Below are 24,896 nucleotides of genomic sequence, written 5' to 3'. Positions count from 1 at the left end.
CACATCCGGTTCCTTTTGCAGTTTTTTTTTAGGGGCCTATAAGAAAACGAAAAAGAAGAAGCTGCATGTTGCGGCTTTCCTAACTATTATTACTCTTCCAGCTCACCTGGAGCCGATGCAGCTCCTCGAGCAGATACGAGTGAACACCTGGTTTTCATCGACTCCGCAGATGTGAGTCTCCCAGATGCAGCTCGCGGGTGAGCAACGTATAATGCTAAGGGAGCGTCTTAAAATATGTGCTAGGAGATAAACGTCGAGGTGCGCAGGTAGCCAGGGGTTTGCGATAATTTAAAGGAAGCAGTGCCGAGACTTGAAATGTGATGTTCACAGCATATTTGACGTGTAGCTAGTGTGCTTCACTTAGCTTTATTTTCAAGAGGTTGACCTGATGTTAGTGATCTGAAGCTCAACTCACTTACAGATAAATGTTCATGTCTGGTGTTGCAAGGTAAGATAATCCTTTTATTAGTGCCACAACAGGGAGACTTGCAATATTAAAACACTTTTACAATTCTAATTTCATTGATATATTCTATCATAATGTACATTTCTTGTATTTTTGTTCTGTTTTTGTTGTTCTTGCTCATGTAGAGTTTTTATTTTTCTGCAAATTTCTGGGACTTTGAATGGGATCAGCTGTAACGTAAGAAATTTCCCCTCAGGGATCAATAAAAAGTATTTCTAATTATGTTAAATAAGTAAAATAATATAGAAAAATAAGTAAAACATTTACATCATTGCACACGGAGATGCAGAAATTGCACACTGGGATAATAAGATTTAGTGTGTGTGTGTGTGTGTGTGTGTGTGTGTGTGTGTGTGTGTGTGTGTGTGGTCTGATTTTTGTCACTGATAAATTTCCCTTTTTCTGATTAATCTTCATGACTTTAAAATGTCAGAAAAATGGTTAAAAGTTCATCACATCCTCTTGTATTTATCTAATTGTTTGTATCATGATAAGGACACTAAACATTATTCATAAAGCTGCACTCAAACCCAGAGTTACAACGTGCTGTACAATGTAAACAAAGGATCATCATTAAGGATGACAGAGAATTACAACAGGAAATGACATGAAACAAAGCAGTACACGTTAAGTTGGCGCAACACACAAGCAGGTGCACAGTCCAAAACCCCAACACGTTCAGTTCTCTGTCACATAAGACAAAAAAACATTTGAGAAGATGAAACCACCATCTTTGTTTCTGAAAAACATTAGTCGATCATCAGAAAATGAATCTGCAGCTGCTCAGATCTTTGTTTTATTGCCCCCTTTTTTTAATAGTTAATTTTCTCATATGTGACTATAAACGGAACACCTGAAACTGAACTGATGGGCAGATAAAACATGGAAGGGTTATGCAAAAAAACTTGTGAAATAAATATTTGCATTTGTAAGTCACTTTATTTACATACAGTGTGGTGTGTGTGTGTGTGTGTGTGTGTGTGTGTGTGTGTGTGTGTGTGTGTCTCAGCAGCAGCAGTCCGCGGTGAAGCTGGAGGGATGCCTGCAGCCGAGAGCAGCCATGCACAGCGTGTCCTGGCCTCCCTGAACCAGCAGAGGGCGGTAGGGAGGTTCTGTGATGCAGTCTTGAATGTGGGAGGTGGGGTGGTCTACCTCGCCCACCGCAACATCCTCGCCTGTTTCAGCGAACTGTTCCAGCAGCCCAGCATGCCGGCCGCTCCCTGCATGGAGTTCTGCCTGCAGCAGTGCCCAGACGACGGCCTGGAGCTGCTTCTGAACTTTGTCTACACCGGAGAGCTGAAGCTGGATCCCGACAACCTGGAGAAGGTGCAGCACGCCGCCGCCAGCCTGTGTGTACCAGAAGCACTCGCACTCTGTCAGCAGTTCAAGGAAACCTCTGAGGATCCCGCTCCTTTCAAGCGTAAGAGAGGCCGACCTAGAAAGTCGACATCAGACGCCAACCCTCCCTGTTCAGTCAAGGAAGAGAACTTGCTCACAGGCACAACAGACAATTCCAGCTTAGAACCCACCACAGCAACTTCTAGCATCACCACCGCTTCCACCACCACCACCTGCAGTGCCACTGCGACCACCACCCGCTCTGGCCGGATTGTGAAGGGCCCGAGGCGGCTGGTGACTGATGAGAGTCCCTCCAATGATTTTACAGCCCCTGATAAATCCAGCAAGAGACCTTCAGGCGCTCCCACGGAGAGAGAAAGTGGTGATGATGCTGCAGAGAGCCAAAACCAAGATCAGCCGACTGGTGAAACTGAGGTAGGATACATTAGTGCATGAAGGGAAAAGCAGGACAGTGATTGGGTACCAATAATTCATGGTTTTAAAGATGAATATTGGTAATTATGGCAGATGTCTTTGTGTTTTTGCAGGTAACCGAGGCGCAGACTGATGTGACTGACAACGGTGTCCGGCAGGCTGTTGAGGAGGTGGAAGAAGAAGACGATGTGGGGGACTTTGAGGGCATCGCTGAAGACACAGACGAGGAGTACGTGCCCATTGAAGAGCCCAGTTCATTATCTCCATCCACGTCGACGGTGCGGAAGCGCAAGGCCCAAAAAACTGACAAGAACGAGAACGGTGAGGCCGTGGGGGAAGACTCCAGGAAGGACTCTGTTCAGTGTCCCATCTGTGACAAATCCTTCAAGAGCAAATACTATCTCAAAGTCCACAACAGGTAAAAAAGCTCCAGTGTGTTTTCCTTTTGATTATGAAGAGAACAGCCGCTAATGAGTCTTCTTCACAGGCGACATACAGGCGAGAGGCCGTTCGGCTGTGTGAAGTGTGGAAAGAGATACTTCAGGAAGGAGAATCTGTTAATACACGAGGTCAGAGACTGTGCCAAAGTACAGGTGAGTGAGATACACATTCATTCAGTTCAGTGTGTCGGTGCTGTACGATCCTACAAAGTTAAACATCAGCGTCTGTGCCGTGTTTGAATCACAGACGTACACCTGCGTGACGTGCTCCGCGACGTTCGGTGGAAAAGAAGAGCTGCGTGTGCACGTCGTCTCCCACACAGGAGACATGCCGCACAAGGTCCGTATCATTTATTATTATAATGACAAATCAATAATGAGATCTTGAATATATCTTCATTTGTTTTCAGTGTACAACGTGTCCTGAACAGTTCATGCACAAGAAAAACTTGACGAATCACATGATGAAGGTCCACGGGTATCCAAAACCACACGCAGTGAGTTTTCCTGACTGTTTCGACTTCCTGGTGATGAATATTGATTTCATGGTTAAAATTGTGTTTCAGAATATCATGATTGAATTCCAGATAGAAGCCTGTGATCTCGTTAAAACATATCTTTATTTTTTTTGTTTACTCTTTAGTGTCCACAGTGCCCCAAAACCTTCTTAACACGGACGGAGCTGCGTGTGCACGAAGCGGCCAAACATCGAGGCGAGAAGCCGTTCGTGTGCGAGGAGTGCGGCCACCGAGCGTCGAGTCGGAACGGCCTGCAGATGCACATCAAAGCCATTCACAGGTGCTGCAACGCGTTTGACTTCATCTGTTTTTGTGCTCAGACCAGACTTAGCAAGTAAAAACTGTGATGGCGTCAGTGCAGATTGTTTGAGGCTTTCCATCTGTTCTGCTTTACAGGAACGAGCGGCCTTTTGTTTGTAACTTATGTGGCCATGCGTTCTCCCAGAAGAACAACCTGAACATGCACCTGCGTATACACAGCGGGGAGAGGCCGTACCAGTGTCACCTCTGTGGCAAAACCTTCAGGACACAAGGTAATCCTCCATCACTGTGAACAAAACCACGAGGCTGTCCTGAGCGATCCGATCAGACACATAAAGTTGAGCAATATTTCTGAGGAGTTTGGGTTTTTTCTCCACAGGTGAGAACTAAGTTTTTTGTAAAATCTGACATAGTGTCAATGGTGACATCAGTTGAAATAGTGTGTTCAAACAGCTTCTTCATGTTGAGCGAAGTGACGCTCCTGAGGCCGGTGCAGCGATGCTGTGACGCTCTGACACTTTTTACAACAAATGAAACAACTTAATTTTTTGCTTTTGATGCTGAATTTACAAGAAGGCCTGAGTGAGAATTAGAATTTGCCATTAGACTTTTTGCGACGTTTGTTAAGTTCATCCTCATGAGACAACTCTCAGAATTGTGCAGTTTGTTAAGGGAGTCTGGGGATATTGTAATCACTCTTTGTGAACATGTTCTGTGGTCGGATGGGTTGAAACAGACATCTGCCGTTTACTTTGGCTGGTTAAGAGAGCCGAGACCAGAACCAGAAATCAGACAGCATGTAATCCATTTTGCCTCCATGTTAATCATTCTATTATTCATCATCATTGTGTCACCAGCCAGCCTAGATAAACACAACCGGACACACACCGGCGAGCGTCCTTTCAGCTGTGATATTTGTGATCAGCGCTTCACTGAGAAAGGCGCCCTCGTCCGCCACAAGGCCAGCAAGCACGAGGAGGGCCGACCCCACTGCTGCCACATCTGTGGCAAAACCTTCAAAGGTGAGAAACGCCATGATGTCCTTTATTATCAGTCAAACGCATCATGATGGACTCACTGATGTGTTTCTTCTTCATCAGCGAGGGAGCAGCTTCGTGTTCACCTGCGTCGCCACAAGGGCATGAGGAAGTTTGAGTGTGTTGATTGTGGATACAAGTTCACTCGACAGGTATGCTAATATCATTCACACTATGAGTTTATCAGCATTACACCTACAGCACTCTTTACGGCCTTTCCACATTGTTGTCTCGATCAGAGTATTTGGGCTATAAAAGTTAGCAGAGGATGGTTTCGATCCATCGACCTCTGGGTTATGGGCCCAGCACGCTTCCGCTGCGCCACTCTGCTAATGTTCACACCTCAGATGGGACTCGAACCCACAATCCCTGGCTTAGGAGGCCAGTGCCTTATCCATTAGGCCACTGAGGCTGCTGTCCTACAACACCAGTTATTCAGCATCCCGTCACTCTTCTATGGATCGGGCTGAATGCCTTTGTTTGAGATGAATGTGTTCAGTGCCTGTTCATTGTGTCTAAATCCTCAAGCTGATAGTTTAGTCTAAAAAAAAACAAAAAAAACGACCTCAACGGTTTCCCAAAACTCCAGATGTTGTCTACAGATGTTTTGATTTGCCTGACAAACAGTCCCAAACCCAAATATATCCAGTTAACCGTCACCAAATTACAAGAAAAATGGCAATTTTTTGCATTTGTGAAGCTACAACCAGTGAATTTGGGGGGCATTTCTGTTTAAAAAATGACTTAATCCAGTCATCAATTTAAAAAATAGGTTTCTAAGATGTGGAATGATGTGAAAAGTCACGATTATCTTCAACATAATTACAATTGATGATATTATCCTAATTATCATTAAGATATTCTTAAAGCTTGGAAACAAAAAAAACAAAACAAAGTGGAATCACTTTAAAACCCAGAATTTAAAGATTTACAACATTAATGAGGTTATGATACAAACTCATAAATATAAATTTTTCCATGAGTGAATAAACAAGCTGTTCTCAGAAGAAAATCAGGTCAGAACACTGTTTGAAGCTAGAAAGGTGGCAGGGTCCGCCATATATAAACAAAGTAAAACAGAATGAAACTGCGTCGTCTTTTAAGGTCAGTTTGTTTATTCAGTCGTGAAAACAAAGACAGTTTGTTTATTCAGGTTGTTTAGCTGATAAAGAGCTTCCTCTTCTGATTAAAAGATCTTCTCCAAAACTACACAAGTGCACCTTTAACTTTTAAATTTGGGTCAGGGAACAGATGTAGGACTGTACGTCAATGAGCTTGACAGCTTTTTCAAGTCCTTCATGTGAGGATATTCAGGATTATCCAGATTCATGATCAACTGAAAATATGACAAAATCTATTGTCGTCCCTAAAAGTTGATAAGATTCCTCTTGTCCACACATCTTGAAGCACACAATGCTTAATCACATTATTGATAAATGTGCTTAAATCTTAGCAGAGGATGGTTTCGATCCATCGACCTCTGGGTTATGGGCCCAGCACGCTTCCGCTGCGCCACTCTGCTGGTGATCACATAGTCGATGGGACTTTAACAGTGTCTGGTCTCATCCACTCAGCCAGTGAAGCTGTGGGGAGCTCCAGTGTTCAGCGTGTTTATTTGTATTGACACGTAATTCTTTTTGAGTCATGTTCCAGATATTTGTCACTACGGCATCATCGTGCACTTGACGTCTTATCAGTTAAACACGTGTAGTGTTTATTTTTCACCACTAGAGGTCAGGAATTAGTGTGAGATCATGGGAGTTGTCCTCATAAATAAAACACTAAAGCCATCAGATGTGAGTCAGCGAGAAGTGAGAGGTCACAGACAAGACAGTGTGTTCAAGTTTTATACTAACTTTAGTCAGACTCACCGGCTTCCCCCCTCACTCTGACACATCATCTGGGGTTTCCTCAGAACTTACAGTAACAGGCGACCGAATGAAACGCACCCTGACCTTGTATGAGCATTGTTCGATCTATTTAAGATTAAGTGAACAACTCAAAATATAGAACGAAGGTCTTGTTGTTTTATTGACATTTGAATGAACAAATGTGAAACAATATATCTTTAATCCTGACTTGTGGATTCTCTCCACCTGCTCTGTCTTCCAGGCACACCTACGACGACACATTCAGATCCACAAACGCACCGAGAACTACAACCCCCGGCAGAGAAAACTGAGGAACGTGATCGTGCAGGATGTGGACCGGAGTTCTGGTGAGAACGAGGCGACTGACGCAGGCGAGACAGATTCCTTCGCAGACACCATCCAGGAAGCCACAAACCCGGGACCTGAGTCCGGGAACGGCCTCGGCTCTAGCTGCATAGTGAGGGTGGTGATTGGGTCGGGCAACGCGGGGATGGAGGAGGTGGTGTCCAACCAGAACCTGGGACATGTCGCGGCAGCCGAGAGTTTCTCGGTGCCAGAGGTCCTGCAGCAAACACAGCTGGTCCCCGAGGCATACGAGTCCTCGATGGACATGGAGGGAATGGTTGAGAATATATCAGAGAGTAAGACCTGAACACTGAAAGACCAGACTGTTACTGTGAAGACCGCTTCCTGAATAAGACCTTAAATGTGATTTAAGAGATGCTGGGGCAGAGCTGAAGATAAAGGAACCACATCAGAGTGAGCTACTGTTGAGTCTCTGACTGCAGGAGAGGAGCAGCGATGATCCGTCGTGCTTTATTAGTTTACACAGTAAGAGAGCTGCATGCTTGTGACGGCTGCTTGAATGTGAAATAATGTTTGCGGCTTGTTTTATTAAGCCTCTTTTCATCAATGTGCCTACTGCAGCCCTCAAAGACGTCTCGGTTTTGTTACCGAAGGGAAATACAGTCACTCATTCTGGCTCAGAGTCAGATGAGAAGATGGTTACCACTCTCACATCCCCTCGGCGTCCTCGGCAACAATGCCGTCCGCCTAAAGATATTAGCATAGCTGCAGCTAGCGTCGGTTATCAGAGCTGGAGAGTATGTTTAATTGAAAGGAGATAAAAAAGAACTGCACTGCGAGCTTTTCTTGATGGAAAAGATGAGTTTGCTCTCCTCCCGACTGCCTTTAGTAAGAGTCTGATTCAGTGCTCTCCTACTGTTTTATCTGATTGGTTGAAGTTAGCCCGTCATGTACTGATGGTTCGTCCAATCACCTGCCAAGTATTTTTTGAAAGTGCCTCCTCTTTTCATTTAACCGTCTAGCTGCTCCTTTCAGTGTTCTCTGTTAGCTTATATTAGCTTAGCACAAAAACCTAAAACAGGGAAATGATAACAAGAACTGCCGTTGGAAGCGACCGCTACCTGGAGCTTCACAATCTGAGTTCCTGCCCATAATTCACCTTAAATTATTTTCCCCTATAACCTCTCTCAACATTTTTATTTAATTTTTTGTACATATGAAACAAACAATATATAACGTCCTAATGAGAGAGCTGTAGTTTAGTAAAGCTGGTGGCCAGGCTAGCCGTTTCTCTGCTCCCAGTTTTCATGCTAAGCTAAACTAAACCCAAACAGATGAGAGTGGTATCAATCTTTTTATCTCTCAGCACAGAACAAACAAGCATATTTGTCAATGTCAAACTTTTGCTTTGAGACTCTGACTAGAGGAGATGTTGATTATTTTCATTGTAGAGATCTTGGTTTAAAGGTGCCCTGTTGTCTTTCTGACTACTAGTATAACGTGGGTAGCAACAATCATGCATAGATTAAACATAGATACAAATAATTTCAAATTAGCTTTACAGATATTCACTTTTGCAGAAGGAAATACATTCAACTCATCTGTTAGATCTAAATATAAATGTAAAGTGTTTTTTGTGAGGATCACTTAATGTAAATGCTCATTTTGTTTGTTGACTCCATGGGGCACCTTTATAATGTGTGGTAGTGTTTGCTTTACCATCTCCTCAGTGAACATGTGGGAACAGACGCACATTCTTTACAGTCATCAGAACATTCTTACTTGGAATTAAGACGCTACACAGGTTAATGCTTTAGTGTTAAAATATTCAGCTTTATATAAGTGGACACATCAGCTTCCTCTCGCTATTCATAACAAACTAAACACATTTGTCTTTTCACTCTCAGCAACAACTACTGTCCATCGTTTGTAAGAAATACGTTTAGCAACCTGCTAACAAAGCTCATCAAATGTGACTCTGCAAAATAAAACTTTCAGACCTGCCTGCGGTTTTCATTTCAGGTAACCACTCTGTAAACATTATACAAACACAGTACGTAAGGTTAAGAATATACTGTATTTACAAAACCGATTCAACAACACAAACTCGTATGAAAACTAAGAAAAACAAGAATGCATCAACGTCACCGTAAAAACACTCAAAAAAATACTATCACCAGTAAAGCAAAAGAAATCATTTTACATGAGAACAAACTGAGATTCTTCTGCACTTCCAGTTGAGACATTTGTAACTAATAGGTAGAGACATCGTAAGCAACCACAGCACAAATATATTCATAAATAAAACATACAAAACATCCATAAATACAATTTTTAAAGAAAATATTTCATGCACATTTGAATGGTGGTTACAAAGGCTGATGAAGCCCAGTTTGAGGGTTTGGGAGGGACACAGGGAGATGCTGCGCAGCGTATTTATCGCTAGCAGGTTAACATCGAATGCATCCTGAAGTTCTACTATGATGACAGAGGATTACTCAGCACACCTGTGAGTACAACATATCCCAACCCATCCTGCTCAGCAATATGATCTGTTTAGTGTTTGATGTCGATTGTGAGTGCCGTCCATTTTGGAATGTAAACAGATTATTGCTGTTTCTGACCGAACATTGGTCTCCTTCTTTGGGATTCAAACTGATAAAAGATATATAAAATTGTACTCTAACTCTTTAGCATCACACTCCTATAACAATGTCAGATTCTTGGTGAAAAAAAAGGATAAAAATCAAAGCAGCAGAACCACAGATTGTCTTGTCCAAACTACAGAACCCAGAATGCAACTTGACACTTGAGGCAAATCAGTTGGACTCAGAATCAAATTTTGTGCAGCTCATTCTGAGAGAATAAGCTTTATGCAACTTTTTTCACAGATGCAGTAGTACCTCAAAACTGCTAACAAGATATGTATGTTTCCCTTCAAGAATGTCAAATGTAAATGTCTGTGTTTTTACAGAAAACTCTGGAACTCACTGCCAACACAATGATGTCCATACGCAGAAACACCCGACCGTATTCGGCTCTGTTTCTTCTGTAAGTCCTGGATGGTTCACAGAGAAAACATCGGGGAACAGACATCTTTTTCTCGTAACCCAAACAGGCAGTTTGGAAACAGACATCGAGCATAAATCTTGTAGTGTAGAATGGAGTACAGCGGGTGTCGTCTGTCCTCCTGCCTCAGGGGACAACGATAAGCTCATCACCATCACTGCTTGATGCAGTAAAATGAGGCAGTGAGAAGAGTTTTCATTATTCAGTGATAACCTTTTGTCTAGTGTGAAGTACTTTTAATATCTCAGTCATAATTTTGGTGAAAATCATCCCCTCTAAGCATAATTTGAATTGTATTAAGAATTGGGTGATGGGTAGTTTATAGCTCAGGAAACACAGATAATGTCTGACTAGAATTTTTCCCACTTGTCCAGGACACTGAAGTCTTCTGGGACGATGGCTTTACAAGACAAAACTCCAGTTCGGATGAAGCTGCCAGTTTACTTCTTCAGAATTGTCAGATTCGGACGCCCTCCACTGCAACAATTTCTGTAACTTTCCAAAATCTAAAAATCTGATATTTACACCCACGACATGCTGTGATTGGTCAGCTGTGGGACAGAAGCCACCACTTCAACTTCTCTCTCTAGCTCTCCTTTTTCATTCTTCACACTTCTACTTCTCTCACGTTCCATGAGAACAATCCAGTCCAACACAACGAGGCACAGTCTGAAAGTTTACAGTTATCCCTGTATTTCAATCATATCACGACAGCCTTTCACTCTGCCTTTGGTTGTAGCCGTTCTGAACAACTAAAAACATTTCCAGCGAGGTCGTACACTAGTTCTGTTCGAGCCTATCCCGACCCTGTGAACTAACCCTTTGGTTTGGTTATCTTCTCCAACCATGAACAAATATCAGGTCATCATCTGTTCAACAGACTTGAATGAGTGTCAGTATGACAGCGTGGTAGTCAAGTGGATCAGAAGGAGCTCAGGCTTCTTCTCCTTCAGCATAGTGATGAGGTAAAACTACTCATGACACAAATGACGGAGAGCAGGCTGAAAATGTCACAGGTCCAAACTCAGTGCGCTGGGTTCACATCCTGGTTCTGGTTCTGGTTGATATTGTTGTTGAGATTGTGGAGCGCTTGGTGGCGCTGGTGCCGATGCAGGTGGATGGCGTTTGACTCGGGGATGTCAGTGGGCTCGAAGGCGCTGGACACCTGTGGCATGAACTGTCGGAAAATGCTGACACTGCCGTGCCAGAAGGTCGGCTGAGGTAGTCGTCCAGCGAGAGACCACGAGCGGGTGGTCGGGTCGTAGGCTTCCACCACGTCTGACAGCTCAAACGTGTTGTCGTAACCACCAGAGACGTATAATTTACCGCCCAGGACTGCCACACTGCCACCAACATGGACCTGGATAAACGATTGTTTTGGGAGACAGGAAATACATTAATGATTATTCAAGACTATTAGAGATCACAAATGGTCATTACTAAAACAAGCCATCAGACTGTGTCATGCGTGAAACACAAACCTGGGTCATCGGACTAATCTTGTCCCACTCGTTCTTCTGAGGATTATAAACATCGACCTCAGCTGAGTCATCCCTACAAATAGAAACACACCGAAGTCACACTGCTGCCAAAACAGTTACTGCTTAAGATGGTTTAAAGCGAATGTTACGTAACAATATCGCAACGCAAATATACAAGTAAAATTTGACATTTACAGTTCTTCTAAAGTAAATGTAGTTGTACTAAAATAAGCAGCATTTTATGCTTCTTTCTAGTTGCTGTGGCTACTTTTAACATGTTTATATAAATATAATATATTATGCCTAGATTAGTCAGGTGGATGACACTCAGAAGTCAAAATGGTTGGTAAACGACTCGTACAATCTTTCGTAATGGGATGTATGTTATTTTCTTATCAGTAGACTATTTCTCTTTTTAGATGAGGATTAGAAGTTCAAGAGGCATTAAAATGGAAATACTCAAGTTAACTACAAAACTGTATGTCGGCACAATACTGGAATAAATGTACTTATTTTACACCACTGGTGTTTACAATTAGTATCTCTTCTAAAATGAAGCCATTCAGTTTCAGGAGCTGATCGTCCTCCTATGTGCACTGTAAACAATGTTAAATCAAAGTATAAAGATCTGGTTTGGATGTGTATCTCACCTGATGAAGTAGATGAGGCTTTTGAGGGTCACAGTTTTGGGTGTGAAGGACCATGGCGGCAGCTGTCCGCAGCTGACCATGGACCAGCGGTTGGTGTCTGCGTCATAGCACTGGATGGCCATGGTGTCCTCCCCGGTCAGAGAGCCTATAGCATACAGGCGTCCGCTGCACGTGGTGGTGGAGCAGTTGTCCATGGCGTGCTGCATGGGCGGTAAGGCCTCCCAGCAGTCCAGAGCGTGATCGTAGCGCTCGGTGCTGTCAGACGCCACCACGTACAGCTGACCTTTCAGCACACAGGAGCTGTGGTACTCGCGAGCCTTCAGCATGGGCGACACCTCCGTCCACTCGTTCACACTGGAGTTGTAGCGCCACACGCCGTCATAGAGGCGAGAGCCGTCAGAGCCACCTGGAGGATGCAGATAGGATGTCTCAATAGTTAGTGCTGTGAGGCTGAACAGTATGCTCTTCAGTAGTCATATTATTACTTCCTTCCTTTGTTTTGCTAGCTGGTAGTGCATGAGACTTATCTATTAACCCAGTGGATTCTGGGTAATATCATCAAGTGTGGATTTTGGCACTCAACCACTGTGAGAGACTGGACAAGGGAAACGTTTTGTTTTGGCGCCAACCTCTGCCAAGAAAAAAACTTGATCGATAAACTGTATTGACATTGCCTGGGCTGGCTCTTCATGGAGAGCTGATGGTTGGAGCTAGCCCCTGTTTTCTGTCTGAAGAGGAGGAGCTGATACCAATAACACAACCAAACAATTTCTATTTTTTATAATTAATAAAGATTTCCTAACCTGTATTTTATGCACACCTGAGGACAAGAAAGAAAACTGTTGTTGCTGGAAATTGCAATTTTGTCAACTTCCTATATATTGTCAAATCTCTTATCTGTTTTGACATCCTGTAATAAGCAGTACTTCAGAAACATTAGGACTCTTTAGAGGATCTGTGGACTCTCTCTTCATTCCATATTTTTACAGTAAATAGTCTGTGATGAAAATATTTGGCAGTCTTCCTCCTCTATCAGTCTACATGCAAAGATTTTAAAATGTCAACCTTCTCCGTTGCCATTAAAAACCCAATGTACTCTGAAGTTTCTATTACATTTTCATTGAAAATTTAAATATCCCTAGCACCAAATACATAAATAATCATATCTCAAATCTTATTCCACAGAAACTGTATCTGAGGCTATAAAAACAAAATCTACCCGTGGACATTATGCAATCATATGCTGCTGTTATTTCTGTCATCGAGGGAGTGAACTACATTTATGGCCCACCACCAAAGTCTTAAAGGAAACACAAGCTCTGTGTGAAGCTCTGGGATGATTTCTCAGGGGAAACACACTCTCTCCAGGATAGGCCAGTCCACTGGGTGATGAAGATGAGGAAGAAGATGGTGGTGATAGCACCACTGCTGTCCTGGCAGCACACCATGTCCTGCCTCTCTTTGCCTTGTTCACACATAGAGCCACTAGCCAAAGAGCTGCAGTTTATTTATAAGCACAGTCAGACGGCCATTTCATAAGATGAAGGAGCGGGAATGGAAATCTACCGACTCAAGCTTTCACACCACAGTGATTCTAATATACACAGTAATGGTAACCACTGCACGTCTGTGACTTTTCCAACAGTACGTGGGACACAAGTTAACTATTCAAGTGCCTCAAGAAACTCACAAGAATCGGATAGAACATCATTAGTTTGGGGATTTTAGGATCATCCTCAGTGCTTCATTTCAGTTTTTTCCACAACACAAATTTCCATTCACAATAAAGATATCTGATGCAAAATATCTGTTAAAATAACTTACCTGAGACATACATATCGTTTCCAAGGGCAGCGATGCTGTAACCTCCGCCAAGGTGGTCAGGGAACTCAGCCAGGTAGCGCCACTGTCCGGTCTGAGGGTTGTAACAGTCCACTGTGACCAGCTCATCACAGTCCTGGTCGCAACCTCCGACCACCACCAAGATTTCTGCCAGTCCGGTGGATGGCCGCGGCCGCATGCGATGGCAGGGCCTGTCATGGCGGTCGTACTCACAGGACTGGAAGCTGCGAGCTTCGTTCACCATGCGGAGACAGGTGGGTGAAAGGTAGACGAGTGGGTCGCTCTCCACGCGAGCCAACAGAAAGAACCTCCTGACGAAAGGCAGTCGGACCTGCTGGAGGAGTTCGGGCCAGTAGTGAAGTCTCCGCTGGAGGTCAGCCTTAACCCAGCGCACTGCAATCTGATAAACTGTCTCCTCCTTGTCCACAGAAAGCTCATCGTCTGACACAAACTCAAGCAAGCGCTTCCACGGCAACCGCTCAAAGTCTGTTCCTTTAGCCAGCTCCATTATGTTTTTTAGGACAAAGCGGCGAGCACTGGACGCTAGCTCTCTGCAAGCGTAGGCCTCTGCAAAGTCCTGGATCTCTAAGCAGTTGGAAACATCCAGCCGCTGCTCCAGAAAGGCACAGCAGGCCTCTTTGACGGAGGGGAACTGAAACAGGTCGGCCGTCTTCAGCAGGACGTCCACGTTGTCCTGAGTGACGGTCACTCGTCCAGTGTAGCAGAAGTCCACCAGAAGGCCTAAAAGCTCAGCTGACACCTCGTGAAGAACCACTCGGTCCATAGCACTCTCCCTCAGCGTTCCTGCGAACATAGCCCTGAAGTAGGTGCTGGCAGCGGCTAACACTGTGCGGTGACAGTGGAACTCGCGGCCCTCAGCGCAGAGAGTCACATCGAAAAACTTCCGTTCGGCGCGGAGTTCATGGATCCCCCGCAGCAGGTTGAAGGCATGGGCCGTGTCGAAGAAAGGCAGGGTGGACGGTTGTGTCTGCAGGACTGGCTTTTCCATGTCTCCTCTCTCTGAAAGTCTCAGTTTCTGTTGGTTGTGCTCAGAATTCTGTTTCTATCTAGAAGAGATGCACAACAGAAACATATGTCAAATTCCAAACCAACACATGTTACATACATTTGTATGTTATGTAATATGTACCGAGTGCAGCTGGGCCATATGGCCTCAAACTAATGTTGCAATATTCTTAGGCTAAGACAAAATCAAATATCACAATAGCTGTTTAGTATTTTCCTCGATATTTCTATTACTATAATATTGTAGGGATGCCCATAAGTACTATTAACTTAAATTACTATCTTAATTCATTAACTGGGCAATAATCAAGTTGTTTGAGCTTTAAAATGTCAAAAAGTTTGACAATCTAAAATAGCTTTTTATGACAGGCAATAACCCAAAACCTCCAAATAATCAGTTTACAATCATTCAAGAACAAGACACTTATGCTCAAAAATAGCAGAAGTAAAGGAGTTTTGCTTGAAAAATGTATTAAATGGTGAATGTACTAATTATAATAATCAATAATAATTGACAAATCAATAAACCCGACTAATCCTGACAGCTTTATAACATGCATACAACAGTGGTCTATAATGGTGACAGAAATGAGAAATGGCTATGATGACTTTCAACAACATTCAAGAAAGTTTCACAGTTAAAAAAAGGTCCTAACATAAGTTCAAACATGAGAGACATGCTTGAAGTTCAGTTTCTATAATGTCAGTGTCAGATGAAAATACCTAAAAGCAAACACTCGATTCATTAATTCATTCATTGAGCTAATTTCACTGGTCAGCAGTGGTAATTTTGGGAAATGACGCAACCAAATATGAAACAGGTCGTTAACTGAAACAAATCATTACATTTTGATTAAATAAACCCAAACTGTTCCTTCCCTTACCTGACGAGCCCCTTCGAGTGCGTTTCACAAGCAAAGTGACAGCAGACAACAGTCTAGAATATACGACAGCCAAGCTCAGCACGACTCTTATGAATATGACCAGCTCCTCACTCGCGTTTAAGAAAGAGAGCTCGCTTGTGCTCAGGGGCTATAAATACACCAGCAGTGTCCATTTCCAGGCAGGGGTGGGGGGGGGATTTTGAGAGAACACCTAACATACCATAAGCTGTCGCTGTAGGGAGAGTATAACCTCTCCCCTCCCCACTGGTATGACTCTGTGGTCAGTCAGCGTAAGTGAGTGGTCTTTGAGAAAGTAACCAGCTGAGCCCGGGCCTCCTTACCACCATCAGACCAAAACACAGAGTCCTGTCATAATATTCAGCAGTGAGTTTCCACAGAACCACAGTGTTCCTCCGATGGCAGCAGACAAACAGGAGGAGCAGCTCGTCTGTCAAAAACATACTCATAATCAACATGTTCAAATTAATGATACGAGTGTAGCTTGTTCAAACCACATAGCACAACATATCATGAGAATTTTTACAATTTAAAATCTGGATGATTACATTTTTAACATCCAAGCTGGACCACAACAACCGATGAGAGAGGCTCCCCAGAGCAAGCATACTGCTGTTGACAGAAACTTAAAATCTCCTCTGCTGTTCTCGCTGAAGAGAAAGAAAACCCGTGCTGACCACGTCTCCCCCCTCATCCAGACTCATTTGTCCTGCTGCTTTTGTTTTTTCACAATGCCAAGCGTTGCTACAGCAAGTTGTTGCAACATGCTACTTTCCATTTTGTTTACGTCTCCTTCCACAACAGTACTTAAGGGGGGATCATGTGGGAGCCCAGCTTCTGTCTGCAGAGCAGCAAACAGCGACGTTCACTGTTTATTCAGAATGTATTCATGTTGAACATCATGTCGTCGTGTGTCCAAATAGCACCAAATTCTACACTGCACTTACTTGGATTCTCAGAAACAAACCTGCCAAGTGTGCAGCAGAGATTCACTATTCCTAAATTGTGTTTTTGTGCATTTATTATTGGATAGAACAGCTGAAATTATGACCGGAAAGATAAAGGAGAGAAGGCGGACAACATGACAACAACTTTTCTGCCTCCTGTTTGTGTCTGACTTCTAATTGTGATGATTCTGATTGTCATCTTACCAAGTGACCCGTCCTCCAGTACCAGCACTGTTATGAGCTGTGTGCTTTATCTCCAATAAATACAGTTAATCATAAACCTTTGTTTGACTGGTTTATTACTGGACCTGCCCATCACATACCGTGCCACCTACCACCACAGTACACTGAGAACCTGTGGGGCACACTGGAAGGCCTATTGAGGATTTGTGTCAATATTTGGAGATGATCATTCCTTCTCAAAATACACAGGTATCTTCTTTCAGAGATTTGTTTAAAGGTTGTAATAAAGCCCCTGGTCCTCTGGCCAAAAGACTTAGTGCACATTCCACACAGGGGTTCAACAATGCAGCGGTGCACATAGAGTCTGTGAGGGATCAAACTGCTCTTCTGAAGGGCAAACAGACTTTACAACCCGACCTGCACTGAAAAAAACCCCCCCCAAAAAACACATCTTCATAACTTCTCTGGAAGTCCTAACTTTAGAAGTGATAATGGCATTTCCATATATAGCGCTGACGAGCTTTCCTTTCACTCATTCGACTGAAAATGTTATTTTAAAAAAAAAGTTACTGTCACATCTATTCTTTCACTGTTTTATAATTTACTACACTTTACAAGAAGAGGAAAATATATCAAAATCCTTCAGTAGAGAGTGGATTCATACGCTAACTGTGAGTTTAGTATTGAGCAACTTTTAATCAGTGTGTTTACCAACCAGCTCCCAGAATAGCTGACAGAAATGTATACTCTCAAAGGAACAACATGAGAGTAGGTGAGAGGGAGGGAAACAGTGGAGAGTGGAAACAATGTCACTGCTGTGAGTGAGGAGCACAGAGAGAGACCTGTGTAACAGCCAATATATCACCTACACAGGATGGTGATATCGGTGAAAGAGACCCTATGCCCCCCTTTCATCACATACCATAACAGCATTAACCTGTCTGCCCCCTGGAGCTAAACCCATGACCTGCAGTTACATTCAGGACGAAAACACTCAGAGAGGTACAATGCTGTTAGTCACAGTACTTCAGAAACGTCCTGGCAAAAACTCCAGAGGATTGGTGGCGAACGTTATGTTCTATTCCTTAAAAAGGTTAGGGCTGGTGAATCAATCATAATCACTGTAAATAGAAAGTCTGCTTTTACTTTGTTTGTCAGGCGCTGACTAAATAAAGCAACTGAATCAGATTTAAAACATCCAACAACAACAGTCTACAGACAAGCCAGCAGCTCTGTGAGACTGTAACAGGGTACAGTGGTGATTGAAACTATTTGCAGTGAATGTCAGCATGCTACCATGCTCATGACAACATTTACATGCTGATATTGAGGTAAATGTTTACCATTGTTATCTCCTGAGTTTTACAGGTCAGCATGCCAACTTTTGCCAATTACAAGCAAACACAATGTACAACTGAGTGACAGGTAATGGGAGAAGACATGCAGCAAAGGGCAACATGCTGGAATTGATCCTGGGCCACGGCTGAGGACTCAGTAGGTCTGAGTACACAGGCCCTACCACGTGACCTGTCACAAAGGGCAAAGTATATTTTGACCTGATTAATGTGCTAGATATAAAAATTGAGGATTAAGTAAGAATTTCATATAAATCTATATGCTAGTTAATGAGATCGGGGCCATCTGAGGGCAGATTAGTCTGAAATATAACAGGTAGTAGTTTTAGTAGTTATTTGTGGGAATAATAGACGAGAAGCAGCTCAGCTGGATGTTTGGTGAACAGCTGCAGATGACAGGCTGCACATCTCCAACTTCTTAGTGAGGTAACCAACTCCTTTCCCCTCACTAATGTTATCAGGTTCTTTATTTACATTGGGTTAAAATCTGCAATATTGCAAAATAGGCGCCTTTTCTTTTTTGCTTTGCTGCAACAACAAATCCTCCCCCATCATCTTGTTGGTCAACCATCCAGTCCTTACTCTGTGCCTTGACTCTGCTGTATGTAACAGGTGCTTTCTGCTTGTGATTGTAGCGTCTGTTGTCGAAGTAATCACTGATTAAAAAAGGTTGGATTCCTTCATTTGGGGACATCAATGTTTTTTACAAAATGTCACCACAATCCATCACATTGTTGCTGACATAATTAAATGTGGACCAAGTGGTTGACCGACAAACCAACAGATCAAGATCCATATCAGTAGAGTAAAAAAGAAAGAAATTCAAAAGGCAGAAGACTCAGTGCAACAGAAACATAATACAAACATAAAAAAGGATCATCATCATCTTGATGACATTGTACGAGTCTTTGTAGAGCTGTTCTGTGCCTGTAAACAGGGTAAATCAAAAACAGGCTCATCTTACATGTACCAGCTTACAGTCTGGTCTCTGTCTCTTGGTTTGACTGCTAGCATTGCCCCTTGCTGGTGTGAGCTTGCAATTACTTCCAAAAGACAATCTGCATAAAGGCTTCAACACTGTTTTGCAATTTTTCCGTTTCCGTATCAGTCATCCTTACAGAACAATAGCTCTACTGTCTGCAGAATTACCTTGCTGAAGCTTGGCTATTCATATTCAGGTTTTTAGAATGCAAATCTTAAGCGTGGAGTGATGAACAGCTGCATATAACCTGGAAGGTTATTTTCTGCAGCAACACAGACCTCACATCCTCAACACGCTGACCCATTCTGGGAAAAAACAGTACTCAGAACTATGTGGCCCAGAACAGCACCTGGTATTCTAACAGCCACACTAAGACAGCTGCTCTCTGTGCTGTCGCTACGGGCTGCTGGGGCCGAGGCAACCATCAGAGCGGAGTGACATAAACCCCTTGGTTCTCCACAGCTGAGCCTGGCCTGGCCATAAAAAGGCAACCACGCCACACTCCTCTCATTCCCCACGGAGGAGGAACAGCACGAGGACACTGGCGGCAGCAGCAGCAGCAGCAGCTCTGATAAGGAGACGGTGTTCGAATGGACGCATCACTGGTGTGGTGATAGAGCAGTGTCTCATCTGAACCTTGCTCTTTTGTTGTTGTTGTTGTTGAACACACATAGAAAGAGGCCTAATTGATTATTGGTTTCAATCACCTCCCTTTAAAATCAACAACCCATTATCAAGCTTGGTCTCAGCCAGCGCATATCCAGCGAAGTATAAACAAGTAATCTCTGAATATTTATCAAATAAATGAAGAGGAGAGGGAGTATAACTTTGCAGAAAAAGGAAAAAGTTATACCTGAATGAATCTGTGCTTAGGTTTCTGCATCACTGGTTGTCTAAATTTTGACACATTTTTTAATTTTTTTTTTTACTTTAAATGAATATTCCGTCCCATGTATCATATCAGCCCTGAAAAAACCATATGGATTGACTCCAAACCTTGTCTGCCAGGTCAAGTAAAACTTTTGTGGCTGAGCCTGTAGTCTGTATACTGCCAAACAATTACAATACTCACAATCAATAAGGGACATCGGGATATGGGTACAAATACACAAAAGTTTTCTCCAGATGTAATAAAACATGTATGTTTGGCAGAGACCAGGAGAAATGCCACATCATCATCAAGTGAAAACACTAAAATATCCCAATATCTCTGACCAATTTTGAGAGATGTAAAACAGATTAGTAGTACTGATTAGTCCTGTCTAGAAACACAGGGCTGAACAGCATTGTAGTTCCAACCACAAGGCTTATTTTCACGGTATGTCTGAGACTTCACCACCATGTCAAATACCAGGCAGTGAGCTCCCTCTGACTCTCACATTCCTCCAACTCCTCCTGCTCCTGTAACGAGGCTTACAGTTGGAAATGATTATAAACATTTGCATCATGCAGCCCAGACATGCCGAGCACAGTGAGGCCTCAGTCTGTAGCTGCTCTGGAAAAAAACCACATGATTGGCCCATGATGAAGATATTCAAATGTACTCAAAATACAAAACTAGGCCCGAAGCAACAGACAGAGATCAAGTGTCACTACAACCTGAGGCTAACTCATTATGCTAATGACACAACAACACGACGAGGTGAAAACTGTTTAGCAACTTCTGTCTAGCTAGCTTAATCAACTTTCAACAACATGACGACTTCATTCGCAAAGTGATATAAAAAGGGTATTTCTATAATGTTAATAACGGACCAGATTACACTATGAAGAGCTCCATTTTACAGCCAACACTACAGTAATGTCATCTTTTAACGAAGCTCGTCAGGTTATTTTATTTTATTTTTTTCTAACGGACGTACGTTGACGTCGCTGCTAACATTAACCGTCCTCCGCTTCGAGAAAACAACCACCTTCACACAAACACGCCGACACACTTTTAGACAACTTACCAGTACTTGTCTTCGTCTGATGTGAACGCGTTTAAAGAGTAGGAGGCGTTAACACGGTATAAATCGAGCTGGACTGAAAGTTTGACGCCGCGGATCTGTTCGGCCTCCTCTGCGCCATGACACCCCGCACTGTAACAGTGATGCTTTCATGTGCTGTCGGAAATATTAAACTCAACATGCAGACAAGCCCATCAACTCAGCTCATCAACTAACAGTGCTGGAATAATCTATTAATTAATCAGCTCGTTAACTGTGTACAACAGTCTATTTATAGTAAAGTCCTACATTTACAAAGGGACAGCCTTTTAATTTGTTTTAGCATATACCAAAACATACGCTACTAAATGTACACCTGCCATTTCAAGGGCACGCCATACTTATAAGATTAAATTTTTTATTTTTATTTCTATATCCTAGTTTATCCAAATTAAACCGTGTATAACCAAAATGGGCGATTTTGAAAATTGTTTCTAATTTATTTCAGATCATAATTACACAAAAACTAACTTGTAAAACTTTCAGAAAGAGTACCTGAACGCAACTTTGGGCAGGATTTTCATCTAAAGGGGCATTTCGTAGTTTTGGAGAAGTTCAAACTCAGAATTTGAATATTTGTAATAATAGTGAGGTAATAATGCAAATATAATGTGTATAAAATTAATAAAGAAGCTTATGTTATGAATTATCAATTATGTCCCCAGAACCCTGAAACTAGAAAGGTGGCAGGGTCCACCAGACGTAAACAAAGTGACGACCCACCTGTCTGATACTGGGTGACCATTTTTCCTCAGGTTTTTCAGGTTTACTGAAGGATTACTGTTTGTGTGAAGTTTCTCTTTTCTGTAAAACACCATTAGGCAACACAATGACGGAACTGGCTATAATGTACCAAATGTTTGGTGTCAAGGTTACATATACACGCATATCAAGGTGACGTGTGCGTGAGATTTTAACTGTCTGCAGTTACTGAACCATTTATATTGTATGGAGACCTCTGGTGGTAGTGTTGGAGAATAAGACAAAAAGGTTAAAATGAGATAGAACATGTTTTGACTGGCTAAGAGAAGAAAAACATGTGCAAGAAGAAAATTAATGAATGATGCCTGGAATCCCACCAGATAACATGTGACCAGATCAGAAAACTGTAAATTTATACGGTGTGAGACGAAGCTTTAAGGGTGAGAAAGAGGGAATTAAATTAGCATTTGATTCACTGTTAGGCTACCGTGTTAAAGCTGAGCTGCTGTTATGTTTCCGTAATGACAAGATGATTATGAGAATCAACATCAACAGACAAATCTGTGGGAGAAAGTGGGATTCAGTGGGATTCATTTAACGCTGTGTATCAAGCTTTCCTTGCTTATATTTTCTTCGACTCTCACAAACATCTCTGGCATTCTCCTTTAAAAGTTGTTTTTAAGTAATCTTTTAAGGGATGCTGTGTTTGCAAGCCGCGCTGTGTGATCAGCGAGACAAGCTCATATTTCAAAAAGTCTGAGCTTGAAATTATGAAAATCCCAGCAGCCCTCCTCCGTGCCTCGGAGTGTTGGCCATTCTCTCTCTCATCTTTTAATTAAAACTAAACCCAGCCATCGTTAACATTTTCCATCTCCCGGTGGTCACATTTGGAAAATAACTGTTTGCAAGGAGAAATACTCAGAACTAATCTTTGTGCAAATAAACCTTGAACATGAGGTGTTTGCTCGAAGCAATGGAGACTCATTTCTTAAACAAAGTTATTTCTCGACCCAAGCAAACAAACACCGCCACAAAAATGTGAAACTGGCCTTAAAATCAAAATGATTCTTGTATGAATCAATAAATGAATCCCTCGGCCGCTTTGCACCAATTTTTAAGCAGCAGAGCACTGACAGGGGATTTCCTTGCTTAAAATTCAGACCACCAAGGACACATGTACATCCATCTACCTCCATCTCTCAGAGGGGTGGATAATGAGGAGGCAAGAAGGACGTGATGGTGTGGAATTTAAAATAAAGGGTGAAACACCCTTTGCAGTGCAATTAAGAGTGACCTGCGGACGAACTTTCTCTGGCCTCATTGTGTCCCTCAGGCAGTGTGAGAACTGCTGACGGACGTCTTCCAAAGGGGGGTCACAGTGACATTGAAGGAGTCCTGCTAAATGAGGTGCTAACAGAGGATGTTCTCACACTGTAGCTGACATTTTGTATCACCCCACTGAGGTTTAGTAATTCAGTTTCGACTGACATTTGATTATCGCCCCCAGTGTGATGTATTAGAGCCATAAGTCTGAACACGTGCTTGTAAAATAAACAGTAGAGTTTTACTGACATTGACACCACTCTTACTTTAGCTTAGCCTAGCAGACAAACTGAAATCAGTGGGACACATCTAGCCTGGCTCTGTCCAAGGGGGAGCAGAATCTACCTACAGCACATTTAAAGCTCCCTAACATGTTATATAATGTTTGCTTAAAAGCAGAGAAGACTCACTGATGAGAGCAGGGTGTTGCCGTCCAGCTCTCAGTGAGAAAGTGAGCAAGTTGATGTGCAATAAAGGTGAAATATGTTGGAATTTTAATTGAAAACATCCCAAATTTGTTGACAGATAATGATAGACTGATGATTATCTGTGGGGGTCGGCAGTCAAACATGATCACCAAACATAATCATAGTACAAATCATTAACTTATTTACGATCCTGTGGTCAATCAACTCCTTTATTATCCTTAATGGCTTCAAATATTATATAAATCAGTGATGGAGCCAAGATGTCACAGTGCTCCACAGTCAAACACGGTTAGAAATAAAACTGAATGTCTTACAGCCCTTCAATCACTAGATGGAGACATTTTCACAGTTTTTATGTTACAGCCACACTCGTAACTGTTGACAACAGCTTTCTGCAAAAAAAAAAAAAAAAAAGGAAAAAAAAAACCCCTCATATCTCCCTCATTAATTTATAATGGAAAGTTTTTGGCACGTCTGGGGTATGCCTGTCCAAATTGTGCTGGCTGGCTGTAAACAAAGCTTTGCTGCTGGTAAAACGATACATTCAGAGGGGTTAGATTATGTAGTGGCAGGGCTGTGACGCACCCCGCCGGTTTACTGTACATCAGGCCTGCTGTGACTCTGCTGTATAGGGAAAATTAATTTAAAGCTTCCTCGCTTTACTTTTTAAATCCATTATTTAACAACAGGTATGTGTGTCAGGTCCTTTAAGTAACTACCAACTAGTTTCACCAATGTTGATGAAGGTTCTCAGTCATCCAGGAGGCTTCTTCAGTTCTAACTGGAGGGGAGTTGGCATGTTTTTAAGGCTGGGGTAAAGCTAACAACCCACATGAAGGTCGGTTTGACCAACGGCCCACAAGTGGCTCTAACGACTCTGAAACTCAGAGCCCACACGTGTCCTTAACGACTCTGTGAGGACACTCCCACACAGGGTTTAAAAGCCTGTCAACTCCCCCCCAGTTAGTTTCAAGAAACTGAAACAAGTCCAGTTGCCTTCATTCATTCATACACTCATACACTGATGGTGGTTGCCTCCATGTAAGATGCCGACGAGCACATCAGGAGCAGTTACCCAAGGACACTTCGACATGCAGACCGAGGGAATCGAACCAGCAACCTTCTGATAACAAGATCGTGGCTCTCCCCCCTGAGCCACAATAGTAATAACAGTTTTGCGTCACAACCAGTGTTTGGCAAGTTACTTACAAAATGCACAACATTACATATTACTTGTCACCTTTATTTAAAAGTAATGCATTACATTACAATGTTAACGTCTGCGTAGAGAAATAATTTACTTAATACACTTCTTTGCAGTTAGTAGTCAGACTTCATTTGACATC

General features: G+C 42.7%; 2 protein-coding genes and 2 non-coding genes across 8 annotated transcripts; 1 reads left to right on the top strand and 3 right to left on the bottom strand.

Annotated features, from left to right (window-relative positions):
* The first annotated feature begins 12 nt into the window (after positions 1–12).
* zbtb48 (zinc finger and BTB domain containing 48) lies at positions 13–8,675 on the top strand. 4 transcript variants are annotated; one of them, XM_037104645.1, is made up of 11 exons: positions 13–197; positions 1,473–2,239; positions 2,353–2,657; positions 2,727–2,832; positions 2,927–3,019; positions 3,090–3,176; positions 3,323–3,477; positions 3,594–3,730; positions 4,316–4,480; positions 4,559–4,647; positions 6,608–8,675. In XM_037104645.1, exons 1-11 carry the CDS (start codon positions 185–187, stop codon positions 7,016–7,018), a joined length of 2,328 nt encoding a protein of 775 aa, XP_036960540.1. In that variant the 5' UTR covers positions 13–184; the 3' UTR covers positions 7,019–8,675. The 4 variants fall into 4 exon arrangements, with proteins under 4 accessions (XP_036960540.1, XP_036960539.1, XP_036960542.1 ...); XM_037104644.1 differs by having other exon boundaries at positions 13–200; XM_037104647.1 differs by having other exon boundaries at positions 14–197; positions 1,479–2,239.
* On the bottom strand, positions 4,755–4,826 carry trnam-cau. Its single transcript has one exon. It is a non-coding gene; the product is annotated as a tRNA-Met (tRNA).
* Positions 4,835–4,907, bottom strand: trnar-ccu. The gene has a single exon. It is a non-coding gene; the product is annotated as a tRNA-Arg (tRNA).
* Positions 8,676–8,730: 55 nt separating the features above from the next.
* Positions 8,731–21,200, bottom strand: klhl21 (kelch-like family member 21). Of its 2 annotated transcripts, none has more exons than XM_037104649.1 (5): positions 21,062–21,200; positions 13,697–14,781; positions 11,873–12,278; positions 11,223–11,295; positions 8,731–11,101 (listed from the first exon to the last, which is right to left on the bottom strand). In XM_037104649.1, exons 2-5 carry the CDS (start codon positions 14,721–14,723, stop codon positions 10,766–10,768), a joined length of 1,842 nt encoding a protein of 613 aa, XP_036960544.1. In that variant the 5' UTR covers positions 14,724–14,781; positions 21,062–21,200; the 3' UTR covers positions 8,731–10,765. The 2 variants fall into 2 exon arrangements, with proteins under 2 accessions (XP_036960544.1, XP_036960545.1); XM_037104650.1 differs by lacking the exon at positions 21,062–21,200 and adding an exon at positions 15,625–15,780.
* Positions 21,201–24,896: the final 3,696 nt, after the last annotated feature.

Source organism: Acanthopagrus latus, chromosome 7 (genome assembly GCF_904848185.1).
Source record: "Acanthopagrus latus isolate v.2019 chromosome 7, fAcaLat1.1, whole genome shotgun sequence".
In the NCBI taxonomy this organism is placed as follows: Eukaryota; Metazoa; Chordata; class Actinopteri; order Spariformes; family Sparidae; genus Acanthopagrus; species Acanthopagrus latus.
Note: the sequence above shows the minus strand (reverse complement) of the source record. Positions and strands in the feature narration are given on the sequence as shown.